Source organism: Lynx rufus, unplaced genomic scaffold, assembly GCF_022079265.1.
Source record: "Lynx rufus isolate CCGP_SWC_20201006 ecotype Redwood Valley unplaced genomic scaffold, mLynRuf1.p SCAF_1, whole genome shotgun sequence".
Lineage (NCBI taxonomy): Eukaryota > Metazoa > Chordata > Mammalia > Carnivora > Felidae > Lynx > Lynx rufus.
This window is the reverse complement of record NW_025814823.1, coordinates 116822501-116836697: the sequence shown is the minus strand read 5'-3', so window position 1 is coordinate 116836697 and position 14197 is coordinate 116822501. Positions and strand designations below refer to the sequence as shown.

Genomic DNA, 14197 nt, shown 5'->3' with positions numbered 1-14197 from the left:
CTCAGCTGTTTCAAATCCTAACCTCCCTAGATCCCAGTGTGTGCATGCTTCCTGATGATCCAAAAGATAAATTCATTGCTAGATGTTCACTGATCTTCTGAAAATTTGCACATGGTGATAGCCCATATTAAAGAGAAAATAAATATTAATATAAAGGATGAAATTACCAATTATATCAATACAGCTATCAATAATAAAGAATAAAATTTATAATTATAGAAAACATAGTAAATAATAAATAATACTAGCTCTAAGAGATTAAAGGAGCGGGGAGTTAGATTTCTAGCACTCCTCGATCCATATAATCCATATAACATATAATCAAATACCTGAGCCCAATTCAAGTGACATATGGAACCTGAAAAAAAGTGCAAGGACAGAGATATTTGAAGGTATAAGTCTAGATCTAAGGTGAGTTATGCTGACAGACGTAGACAAGATTGATTACAGGAGCTCAGAGAATACTCAAGTTTGGAAATAAACATGATGAAAAGAAAACAGATCACTTTGTAACATATAACAAACATGTCCTCTATAAGGGAAAAGAAAAAAATGCTGAAATATATTATTTAATTTCACTTGCACTTTCATTGTTATATTGTGGCTCTATTTTCAAAGGTACTCTGATTTTGCTCTGAGGTTTTTTTTAAGTTCATTTATTTATTTTGAGAGAGAAGAGAAAGCATGCATGAGCAGGGGAAGGGCAGAGAGAGAGAGAGAGAGAGAGAGAGAGAGAGAATCCCAAGCAGGCTCCATGCTCTCAGTGCAGAGCGTGGGGAGGGGCTCAAACTCACAAACCATGAGATCATAACCTGAGCGAAAACCAAGAGCTGGACGCTTAACAACTGAGCCACCCAGGTTCCCCACTCTGCTGAGTTTTTAATTAAGGAGTACCTTGTAAAATATCTAACACAATAAAAACACCAGAATATAAAAATAAGTCACATAACAAAAATGCTACATAAATATAAAGGAAGTTTCTAAAATATAAATTAGAAAATAAAAGCTTGGACTAAAGACCCAGTGTGAAGAACCACCACAATTCAGGAAATACAAGTTTAACATGTAATAAGTTTAAAGGTGTACAATCTTATCTCCAGATTTCTGTCTTTCAGAATATTGAGAGGAAAAGTAAATCATCCTCTCCACTGATGGAGTAACTTTTTAAGTGACAGACTATGAATTTCAAGAGAATTCAGAGTGTAGAATTTAGATATATCTCTAATGCTCAAACATTATTTACTAACAAAATTTTTAGTAAAAAGGAGAAAGTCATTTGAAGAAACAAAGTACATGTCAGGAAGTATTTTCTCCAATATCAGATAAAATATCAATGTCAAGCATAAAGAAACATATTTTACACAAGTTGGAAGGAGTGTTACATTTCTAACATTTGGTGTTTGATTCCTAAAGCAAAGTAACTGATTTCTAGGGTACACTGAAATTTACTCATTGACGTGAACACTGAGTAGTGCTGACCAACCATGTTTCCAGTCTCCATCCAGAGGAAAGTAAAAAACTACAAAGTTAACAAGGTAACAGCTACTACATATTTCTGCTTATGGGTTTCTTATAAACAACAGAATTATACTAAAATATCATGCATGCTTTAGAAATGAATAAATGACAGAGTGATGCTGAAGTATACTTAATGTGTAGCAATTAAATTGTTTTTCAACTGATACTTCTCAGGCAGAGAGGTAGCCTGGCTATAGAAATTCAATACGACCCCATAACAGATTTTAAATAAAACTGATTCAGCACCCAGTAAATACCTACTCAATGTATGGTTTTTAATGATTCTCAATTAGAAATTGAAACTCAAAAGTCAGGTATAAAAGTACTCACTTCTGAAAAACAAGAAAATATTGACAGATCTCTATAATAACTGGGTAAAACTATTTAAGTACCGTCTGAGGTAACGAGAATATTTTTCAGGCTTCAAATACAAATCTATAAATAAATAAAATATTTGAACAACTGACCTTTCCAGAAGACTCCAAAGAAGCTTGTGGATCTTCCGTTGGATTCAGAGATCCAGGACACGGGGGAAGGCTGGGGCTGAAAGCCATGAGGTCGGTCTTGGGCGGACCCTCCCCAGAGCACACCCTCTGCCGCCTCTGCTGCGAGTACGACCAGCTCCCCACCGCGCTGGAACACACGAGCGTGGGCTTCCCCGGCCCGCACGCGCCCTCGCTGGGCGGCGCCGAGCACCGCAGCGCCACGTACAGCAGCAGCGTGAGCACCAGCAGGCTGGACACCGCGCAGATGGCGATGATCAGGTACACGTTGACATCCACCAGCGCCGTCTCCGCGCCAGCGGCGCCCGCCAACACCCGCGACGAGGCCTTGGGCGCCTGGCCGCTCTCCACCAGCGACAGCAGCACGGTGGCCGTGGCCGTCAGCGCCGGCTCGCCGTGGTCCCTCACCAGCACCAGCAGGCGCTGGCGCGGCGAGTCCGCCTCGTCCAGGCTGCGCGTCGTGCTGATCTCGCCCGTGTACAGCGCCACGCGGAACGGGCTGCGCGCGCCACCCGCCGCCGGCTGCAGCTCGTACGACAGCCACGCGTTGTAGCCCGAGTCCGCGTCCACCGCGCGCACCTTCGCCACCACGTGGCCCGCGCCCACCGACCGCCACACCAGCTCGCTCACGGCGCCGCCCGCGCCGCCCGCCCCAGGCAGCGGCAGCAGCGCGGGCGCGTTGTCGTTCTCGTCCAGCACGAACACCTGCAGCGTCACGTTGCTGCCCAGCGGGGGCACGCCCGCGTCGCGCGCGCTCACTTGGAACTGCAGCAGCTCCAGCTCCTCGTGGTCCAGCGGCTGCAGCGCGTACACCTTGCCGCTCTCCGCGTGCACCGACACGTAGCTCGACAGCGCACGCTCGCCCACCCGCCGCTCCACCAGCGAGTAGGACACCAGCGCGTTCTCCTGCGCGTCCGCGTCCCGCGCGGACACCGTGAAGATGTGGCAGCCGGGAGGGTTGTTCTCCTTCACGAACACCGTGTACTCGGCCTGCGCGAATGTCGGCGCGTTGTCGTTCACGTCGGCCACTTCCACGGACACGCTGGCCGTGGCCGACAGCGAAGGCGAGCCCCCGTCCCGTGCTGTCACTACTAGAGCATAGTCCGACACGCTCTCGCGGTCCAGGGCGCTGTCCAGCACCAGCGAATAGTAATTCTTGAAGGTGGACACCAGCTTGAAGGGGACATGGGGCGACAGTGTGCAGGTCACCTGGCCATTAGCTCCAGAATCTCGGTCAGACACGCTGATCAAGGTGATGACTGTGCCCCGCTGAGCATTCTCTGAGATAGGGAGAGACAGGGAAGTAACAGTCAACTCTGGAGTATTATCATTAGCGTCCAAAACTTGCACAAGAACTGTACAGTGACCAGCTAGTGGTAGATAGCCTTTATCGATCGCTTCTACTCGAATTTTGTAAGTTTTACATTCTTCAAAATCGATATGTCCTATTGCTATAATTTCTCCATTTATGGCATCCATGTAGAATTTAGATTTTATATCTGGGGAAACGTCACTAGAGAATGAGTAAATAATATCCCCATTCATGCCGTCATCCAAATCTGAGGCATTAAGTTTAATTACTAATGTTCCATTGGGAACATTTTCTGGTAATTTCACCGCATAGAGTGTTCTGTCGAAAACTGGTGCGTTGTCATTGGCATCCAGCACTTTTATGAGTAACTGAACAGTGCCAGTCAGCTCAGGTTTGCCTCTATCAGTGGCTGTGAGCAATAAATGAAGTTCCGGAGATTCTTCCCTGTCTAAAGATTTCCGTAATACAAGACCAAGAGGTTTTTCCTGTTCGCCATTGGTTGGTACGTCCAGAGAGAAAAACTCGTTGGGGCTCAGTCTGTAAGTCAATAGAGCGTTCTCCTCGATATCTGCATCGGAAGCGTCCTCTAGTGGAAACCTAGAGTCAAGCATCCTGGATTCGGCTATAAACAGATTCTTTTTTGTCTCCGGGAATACGGGCGGGTTGTCGTTAATGTCCTTCACCTCCACTTCCACATGGAAAACCTGCAGAGGCCTGTCCACGATCACCTCCAGGTGGATGCTGCATTCCGCGCTCCGCCCACACAGCTCCTCGCGGTCGATCCGAGAATTCACAAACAAAATACCATTCTGCAGGTTTACCTCCAGAAGGTCCCCGTGTCCTTTGGAAGCCACTCGGAAAAGGCGCGGCACCAGCTCCGCCAGCTCCAGCCCCAAGTCCTGCGCGATGCGGCCCACGAAGGTGCCGTGTTTGGCCTCCTCCGGGACTGAGTAGTGGACCTGGCCGCTCCCGCTTTCCCAGGCTGTGAGGATTATAAAAAACAGCAGTAGATGCTGGTGCCCCCGGTCGCCTCGATTCGAGTACACCATTTCAAATTAATTGGGATTTTAAAATTACTCAAATCGGCGTAACTTATCTCAAAATTTGGAGGAATCTTATCTCTTCGTTACTATCCTGATGTGCTCTCCATTGTTCAACATCCGCATAGAAAAACACAGTGGAGAATCTTTCTAATATGAAAACGGAGGACTTCGTTTTGTCTTGAATGAGAGAATTTCGCGGTAAAGAGCGACATCATGTGGTCAAATAGTAAGTACGAACTATAATTATCAATTTTATTAATAAATGTTAAATTTTATTTTAACCTCTGATTTTTTTCCTTCAGTTTTCTTAAAGCGTAGAACAACACTTCTCATGTTTGCTGAAAGCACTAAGAGACTTAACTTCTGAAGACTTAAGACTGTGGTCTCCTTATGCCTTGAAAATACGTTTTCCCAGTGTTAAAATAAAAATAAAATGAATCATGTCAGGAGCAGTAAATTTTAAAATCTTTTGTTTATATAAAGTTCAGACAACTTCATTTCTTAGATTTCTGTTAAGAAAACTCTTGGTATCTCTAGGGACCCAAGATCTCAAGTATTTACGAATGGAAGAAAAACTTAGAAGAGGTATTTGTTTGTAGGAAGCAAGGAATATAAGCAACTAATTCATATACTTTTCTTGAGAAAACACAATAATAGAGGGTTAGTGGGGTCTTTGAAGAGAAATCATTTGTATTAAGTGAATTTTGCATGGAGAAAGTATCTTGAATTTTTCTTTTCATCAGAATTTATATACTCCATTCCAAAAGTTCATGGTTCTTATCTCTTTATTCTTTCCATTCTTTCTAAGTCCCAGATTTTATGAATGTCCACCTGTTTTTACAGTCTCCAATTTAATTGAGATTATTTCATAACATAAATTTATTTCATCACATAATGTTAATATTCATCTGTCATACTTAGAGCAATCCTTCAATCAAGCTTGGGGTGTTTTATCATTTTCAGTTTTACTTAACAGAGCAAATTCTCATGAGTATTTTATTCCCATGTTCCCAATTGCAAGTAGAATAATTATTACACCTGTATTGCTTTCCAATTTTGATCTGCCTGAGATTTTTCCAATCTGCATGGTTTTAATTAGCACAAAAATGGACAATAAAACCACAGAGGCATACCATTTATGTAGTAACACTAAATAAGAGCAGGTAAAAATTTTAAAACCACATTTCTCATAATTAATTGTCTTTAATAGCATTTAGTCATATAACTTACAGTGGCATAGGTTTATAAAAAATGTTTAAGACTGGTTGGTTGGAAATCATAGTCTTAACTTAGATTTCCTTTTAAAATGGAGAATAGGGGAGCTAGTTATAAGTTAAAGAATATTTCAGGATGATATGTTGACTATAAACTCAAAAGTTATACTAATAACAATTCTATAAACAGCAACTATGAATATAATTAGCTAAGCCTACTGGTTCACATTTTTAAAGCGCCCTCATTTCTTTAAAGTTAAGTACTATAAATGGTTCTTGAAAGTCTGCTGTGGACATTACATATTAGTCCAACTAGGTGTGAGCTAGAGGGGTGAATTTATGTGACCATACAAATCAGAGTCTAATTTAGAGTTAAAAAAATCAAACTACATTACAAAAAAGTTACAGTCATGGGTAACAATCAGTTACTCAGATAATACAGCTTCCAAAGCTCACATCATCCTGGTGACCCTCCTTTCTTTGACTTACACATACCTTTCTTTTAAATAAGCAAGAAATATAAATGTTCACTAAAATTCTGAAACTCACAACACTTGGAAGCAAGAATATGCAATGGAAAAAAATACAGTCTCTTCAACAAATGATGTTGGAAAAACAGACAGCTCATGCAAAAGAATGAAAATGGACCACTTTCTTACACATATACAAAAATAAACTCAAAATGGATTAAGGACCTAAATGTGAGAGCTGAAATCATAAAAATCATAGAAATGAGCACTTGCAGTAATTTCTCTGACATTGGCCATAACATATTTCTAGATGTGTCACCTGAGGCAAGGTAAATAAAAGCAAAAATAAACTATTTGGACCTCATTAAAATAAAAAACTTTTGCACAGCAAAGGAAACAGGCAACAAAACTAAAAGACAACCAACTGAATGGGAGAAGATATTTCCAGATGACATATCTGAAGGGTAAGTATCCAAAATGTATAAAGAACTTATACAACTCAACACCCAAAAACCAAATAATCCAATTAAAAATGGGCAGAAAATGTGAATAGACATTTCTCCAAAGAAAACATACAGATGGCCAAAAGACACACGAAAAGATGTCCAACATTCACTCAACAGCAGGGAAACGCTAGTCAAAACCATAATGAGGTATCACCTCATACCTATCAGAATGGCTAAAATTAAAAAAAAAAAGGCAACAAGTATTGGTGATGATATGGAGAAAATGGAACCCTCATGCACTTTTGGGAGGGATGCAAACTGGTGTGGACACTATAGAAGACAATATGGAAGTTCATCAAAAATTTAAAAATAGAATTATCATATGGTCCATTTATTACGCTACTGAGTATCTACCCAAAGAATATGAAAACACCAAGTTGAAGGGATATATGCACCCCTGTTTACTGCAGCATTATTTACAACAGCCAAATTATGGAAGCAGCCCATTTCCATTGATAGATGAGTGGCTAAAGAAGATATGGTATATATATACAATGGAATATTATTTAGCCATAAAAAGAATGAAATCCTGCCATTTGCAAATATATGGATAGATCTAGAGAGTATAATGCTAAGTAAAATAAATCAGTCAGAGAAATACAACTACCATATGATTTCATTCATATGTGGAATTTAAGAAACAAAACAAATGAATAAAGGGGAAAAATGAGACAAACAAACAAAAAAACAGACTCTTAACTAAGAGAAGATGGTTACCAGAGGGGAGGTGGGTGGGAAGAAGGGTGAAATAGGTAAAGGGGATTAAGAGTACACTTACCTTAAAGGAGGGTACTATATCATAATGAAGGAGACAATCCAAGAAGATCTAACAATTGTAAATATTTATGCACCCAACGTGAAAGCACCCAAATATGTAAAACAACTAATAACAAATATAAGGGAACTAATTGATAATACTGCAATAACAGTAGGGGACTTTACCACCCCACTTATATCAATGGACAGATCATTTAAACAGAAAATAAACAAGGAAACAATGGCTTTAAATGACACATTGGACCAGATGGACTTAACAGTTATATTCAGAACATTCCATCCTAAAGCAGTAGAATTCACATTCTTCTGGAGTGCACATGGAACATTCTCCAGAATAGATCACTTATTAGGTCACAAATCAAGCCTCAACACATATAAAAAGACTGAAATCACACCATGCACCTTTTCTAACCAGAACACTATGAAACTAGAAGTCAACCACAAGAAAAATCTGGAAAGACCACAAACACAGGGAGGTTAAACATCATGATGATAGACATTGAATGGGTCAACCAGGAAATCAAAGAAGAGATTTTTAAAAATACATAGAAACAAACGATGGTGCAAAACCTTGGCGATGCAGCAAAAGCTGTCCTAAGAAAAAAAGTATATAGCAATACAGGGTTACCTTAAGAAGCAAGAAAAAATCTCAAATAAACAGCCTGAACTTACACCTAAAGGAGCTAGAGGAAGAACAATAAATGAAGCCTAAAGCCAACTGATGGAGGGAAATAGGAGAGATTAGAGCAGAAATAAATGATATACAAACTTAAAAAAAGAGAAAAACAATAGAACAGATCAATGAAACCAGCAGCTGGTTCTTTGAAAACATTAATAAAATTCATAAACATCTAGGCAGACTTATCAGAAAGAAAAGAGAAAAGACCCAAATTTTTAAAAATCACAAAGAGAGAGGAGAAATAACAACCAACACCACATAAATACAAACAATTATAAGGAATGTTATGAAAAACTATATGCCAATAAATTGGACAACCTGAAAGAGATGGATAAATTCCTAGAAACATATAATTACCAAAACTGAAATAGGAAGAAACAGAAAACTTGAACAGACCTATTTCTGAAATGGCAAAGAAATGGAATCAGTAATCAAAAAACTCCCAAGAAACAAAAGTCCAGGGCCAGATGGCTTCAAGGCAAATTCTACCAAACATTTAAAGAAGAGTTAATAGGGGTGAGTGGGTGGCTCAGTGAGTTAAGTGTCCAACTTCAGCTCAGGTCATGATCTCACAGTTCATGAGTTCAAGTTCCACACTGGGCTCTATGCTGACAGCTTGGAGCCTGGAGCCTTCTTCAGATTCTGTCTCCCTCTCTCTCTGCCCCTCCCCTACTCACACCGTGTGTGTCTCCCTCTCTCTTTCAAAAATAAATAAATATTTTTTAAAAAGATGGGAATACAAAAGTTAAAAAAAAAAGAGTTAATACCTATTCTTCTCAAACTATTTGAAAAAACGGAAAGGTAAAGAAAACTTCCAAACTTATTCTATGAGGCTGAATCCAACAATACATTTAAAAAAAATCATTCACCATGATCAAGTGGGATTTATTTCTAGGTTGCAAGGTGGTTCAATATTTACAAATCAATCAATGTAATATACCCCATTAATAAAGAATATTATTTTAATTTATTTATAAATCAATCAATGTAATACACCCCAAAAATAAAGAATAAGAACCATATGATCCTTTCAGTAGATGCAGAAAAAGCATTTGACAAAGCACAAAATCCATTCATGATAAAAACTCTCAACAAAGTAGGTTTAGAGGGAACATACCTCAACATAATAAAGGCCATATGTTAAAAACCCACAGCTAATATTCTCAGTGAGGAAAAACTGAGAGCTTTTCCTCTACAGTCATGAAAAAGATAAGGATGTTCACTCTCACTACTGTTATTTAACATAGTACTGGAAGTCCCAGCCACAGCAGTCAGACAACAAAAAGAAATAAAAGGCATCCAAATCAGCAAGGAAGAAGTCAAACTTTGACTATTTGCAGATGACATGATACTCTATGTAGGAAACCTGAAAGACTCCACCAAAAAACTGTTAGAAATGATACACAAATTCAGTAAGGTCGCAAGACACAAAATTAACGTGCAGAAATCTGTTGCATTTCTATACACCAATAATGAAATAGCAGAAAGAGAAATTAAGGAATCAATCTCATTCACACTTACACCAAAACCAATAAGATGCCTAGGAATAAACCTAACCAAAGGGGTAAAATACCTGTACTGTGAAAACTATAAAACACTTGTGAAAGAAATTGACAATGACACAAAGAAATGGAAAGACATTCCCTGCTCATGGATTCAAAGAACAAATATTGTTAAAATGTCAAAACTACCCAGTGCAATCTACACATATAATGCAATCCCTAACAAAATATCAGCAGCATTTTTCATAGAGCAGGAACAAATAATCCAAAAATTTACATTTTAGGTCACAAAAGACCCTGAAGAGCCAAAGCAACCTTGAAAAATAAAACCAAAGCTGGAGGCATCACATCTCTGGACTTCAAGTTATATTCCAAAGCTGTAGTGATCAAGACAGTATGGTATTGGTACAAAAATAGACACAGAGATCAACAGAACAGAATAGAAAACCCAGAAATGAACCCACAACTAAATGGTCAATTAATCTTTGACAAAGAAGAAAATAATATCCAAGGGAAAAAAGACAGTCTCTTCAACAAATGGTGTTGGGAAAACCGGATGATAACATGCAAAAGAACAAATTGGACCACTTTCTTACACAAAATAATACACAAAAATAAATTCAAAGTAGATTAAAGACCTAAATGATAGACCTGAAACCGTGAAAATCCTAGAGGAGAACGCAAGTAGTAACCTTTTTGACATGACCAATAGCAAGTTCTTTCTAGATATGTCAACTGAGGCAAGGGAAACAAAAGCAAAAATAAACCATTGGAACTTCATCAAAATAAAAACTTCTGCTAAGTGAAGGAATCCATCAACAAAAGTAAAAGGCAACCTGCAGAATGGGGAAGATATTTGCAAATGACATATCTAATAAAGGGTTGATATCCAAATATAGGAAGTACTTATAAAACTCAACACCCCAAAATGAATAATCTGATTTAAAATGGGCAGAAGACATGAATAGACTTTTTTCCAAAATAGACATCCATATGGCCCAAAGACAAAAGAAAAGATGCTCAATATCACTCACAGTCAGGGAAATACAAATCAAAACTATAATGAGATATCATGGCATACATGTCAGAATGGCTACAATCAAAAACACAAGAAACCACGGGTGTTGACAAGGATGTGAAGAAAGGGGAACCCTCCTACACTGCTGGTGAGAATGCAAACTGGTGCAGCCACTCTGGAAAACAGTATGGAGATTCCTCCAAAAGTTCAAAATAGAACTACCCTATTACCCAGCAATTGCACTACTAGGTATTTACCAAAGAATACAAAAATAATAATTCAAAGGGATACATGCACACTGATGTTTACAGCAGCATTATCTACAATAGGCAAAGTATGGAAACAGCACAAGCGTCCTTCAACTGATGAATGGATAAAGAAAATGTGGTACATAGATTCACGATGGAATATTACTCAGCCATAAAAAGAATGAAATCTTGCCATTTGCAACAAGGTGGATGGAGCTAGAGTATTATGCTAAGAAAAATAAGTCAGAGAAAGACCAATACGATATGATTTCATTCATATGTGCAATTTAAGAAACAAAACAAAGAGAAAAGGGGAAAAAAGAAAGAAGCAAATCAAGAAACAGACCCTTAACTATAGAGAGCAAACTGATGTTTACCATAGGGTTAAATAGATGATAGGGATTAAGGAGTGCACTTGTGATGAGCATCTGGTATTGTATGAAAATATTGAATCACTAAGTTGTACACCTGAAACTAATGTAACTCTGTATGTTAACTAACTGGAATTTAAATTTAAAAAATTTTTAAAGAAATAGCTCTCCTTGAAAAGCAACTCACCAAATAAAATTCAAAATAAGAGATTTTTCAAAATTTACTTTTTCAAGAGATTTGCAGTGCCTGAGGAATGCATATTTTATATGAATTTACTTGCTCAAAGTGCAAATTCCCTTGAATTTCTCTTTCTACACTATTTGGATCAAACACAAAGAAATGAAAAATTCTACAGAATTAATTAGAAAAAAATGTTTATCACAATTAAAGGAAACACCACAAATAGAAAGTCTGGTTCGTTTAAATTAAGACCAGTAAAAAACCACATAGATTACGATAGTTAACCAAATAATGAACAGATGTATTTTAAGTAAATGTATTCCAATTTTTAAAAATAGGAAACCATAAAAAATTCTTGGGAAACAATTTAACATTTCAAGTATATATTAAATGTTAATTATGAAAATTCAGACTTACCTTGGCACCATGATCATCATATAAATCCTGATGTTGGCTCGTATCACCCACTAATGGACAGGGTGGATGGCCAGGGCTAAAAGCCATGAGGTCGGTCTTGGGCGGACCCTCCCCAGAGCACACCCTCTGCCGCCTCTGCTGCGAGTACGACCAGCTCCCCACCGCGCTGGAACACACGAGCGTGGGCTTCCCCGGCCCGCACGCGCCCTCGCTGGGCGGCGCCGAGCACCGCAGCGCCACGTACAGCAGCAGCGTGAGCACCAGCAGGCTGGACACCGCGCAGATGGCGATGATCAGGTACACGTTGACATCCACCAGCGCCGTCTCCGCGCCAGCGGCGCCCGCCAACACCCGCGACGAGGCCTTGGGCGCCTGGCCGCTCTCCACCAGCGACAGCAGCACGGTGGCCGTGGCCGTCAGCGCCGGCTCGCCGTGGTCCCTCACCAGCACCAGCAGGCGCTGGCGCGGCGAGTCCGCCTCGTCCAGGCTGCGCGTCGTGCTGATCTCGCCCGTGTACAGCGCCACGCGGAACGGGCTGCGCGCGCCACCCGCCGCCGGCTGCAGCTCGTACGACAGCCACGCGTTGTAGCCCGAGTCCGCGTCCACCGCGCGCACCTTCGCCACCACGTGGCCCGCGCCCACCGACCGCCACACCAGCTCGCTCACGGCGCCGCCCGCGCCGCCCGCCCCAGGCAGCGGCAGCAGCGCGGGCGCGTTGTCGTTCTCGTCCAGCACGAACACCTGCAGCGTCACGTTGCTGCCCAGCGGGGGCACGCCCGCGTCGCGCGCGCTCACTTGGAACTGCAGCAGCTCCAGCTCCTCGTGGTCCAGCGGCTGCAGCGCGTACACCTTGCCGCTCTCCGCGTGCACCGACACGTAGCTCGACAGCGCACGCTCGCCCACCCGCCGCTCCACCAGCGAGTAGGACACCAGCGCGTTCTCCTGCGCGTCCGCGTCCCGCGCGGACACCGTGAAGATGTGGCAGCCGGGAGGGTTGTTCTCCTTCACGAACACCGTGTACTCGGCCTGCGCGAATGTCGGCGCGTTGTCGTTCACGTCGGCCACTTCCACGGACACGCTGGCCGTGGCCGACAGCGAAGGCGAGCCCCCGTCCCGTGCTGTCACTACTAGAGCATAGTCCGACACGCTCTCGCGGTCCAGGGCGCTGTCCAGCACCAGCGAATAGTAATTCTTGAAGGTGGACACCAGCTTGAAGGGGACATGGGGCGTCAGAAAGCAGGTCACCTGGCCGTTGGCACCGGAGTCGAGATCTGACACGCTAATGAGGGCAATCACAGTACCTATTTGAGCGTCCTCTCGGACAGGTAAGGATAAAGAAGTCAATGCAATCTGAGGGACATTATCATTTTCATCCAAAACCTTCAATAAAACGGTGCAATGGCCAGCCATGGGTGGGTGGCCTTTGTCCGTCGCGTCAATACGAATTTTGTATAAATTTACTTTTTCAAAATCTAAATTCCCTCTAATTACTATTTCTCCAGTATTTGGATCTATTTTAAACTGGTCGCTAACCATGGTTGGAACCAGACTATTAAAAGAGTATGAAATCTCCCCATTCATTCCTTCATCCCGATCAGAAGCATTAAGTCTGATTACTATTGTTCCGTTACCCGAGTTTTCGAATACTCTTACTTCATATTCAGTCTGTTCGAAATCGGGAGCATTGTCATTCACGTCCAGCACAGTGACCAGCAGCTGAACAGTGCCTGTGAGTTCAGGTTTGCCTCCGTCAGTGGCTGTCAGAAATAAGTTATGTTCGGGAGCTTCCTCTCTGTCCAAGGATTTCTTTAATACGAGCCCAATTTGTGTATTGTCATCACTGTTGGTTTTCACATCTAGGGAGAAGTATTCGCTGGAACTGAGTCTATAGGTTAAAAGAGAATTTGAGCCAACATCCGCATCTGACGCGCCCTCTAGTGGAAACAGAGAATCTGGCAGCCTTGATTCGTAAATCAGCACTCTTTGTTCCTTTAAACGAAACACAGGCGGGTTGTCATTAATGTCCTTCACCACCACTTCCACATGGAAAACCTGCAGCGGCTTGTCCACGATCACCTCCAGGTGGATGCTGCACTCCGCGTTTCGCCCACACAATTCCTCGCGGTCGATCCGAGAATTCACAAACAAAATGCCATTCTGCAGATTTACCTCGAGAAGATCCCCGAGGCCTTTGGACTCCACTCGGAAAAGGCGCGGCACCAGCTCCGCCAGCTCCAGCCCCAGGTCCTGGGCGATGCGGCCCACGAAGGTGCCATGTTTAGCCTCCTCCGGGACCGAGTACTGAACCTGGCAGCTGCCCTCCTCCCAGGCTACGAGCAGCAGAAGCGAGAGCAGCAGACACCGAGATCCCAGTGGGCCTTCCAGGGTAATAACCATGTCAAATACTTGTTTTATTTCCATCAGAAGATCTTGCCTCG

At 41.9% G+C, this 14197-nt stretch overlaps 2 protein-coding genes across 2 annotated transcripts in view; both read right to left on the bottom strand.

Moving 5' to 3' along the window:
* Window positions 1–1934: 1934 nt before the first annotated feature.
* On the bottom strand, window positions 1935–4382 carry LOC124509503 (protocadherin alpha-7-like). The gene has a single exon (XM_047076177.1). The coding sequence runs from the start codon at window positions 4380–4382 to the stop codon at window positions 1935–1937; it is 2448 nt and encodes an 815-aa protein (XP_046932133.1).
* Window positions 4383–11735: 7353 nt separating this feature from the next.
* LOC124526336 (protocadherin alpha-6-like) overlaps window positions 11736–14197 on the bottom strand; it is a 2466-nt gene continuing 4 nt past the window's right edge. Inside the window, exon 1 of the mRNA XM_047099316.1 lies at window positions 11736–14197. This exon is cut by the window's right edge and continues 4 nt beyond it. Coding sequence (XP_046955272.1) covers window positions 11736–14197 — 2462 coding nt within the window.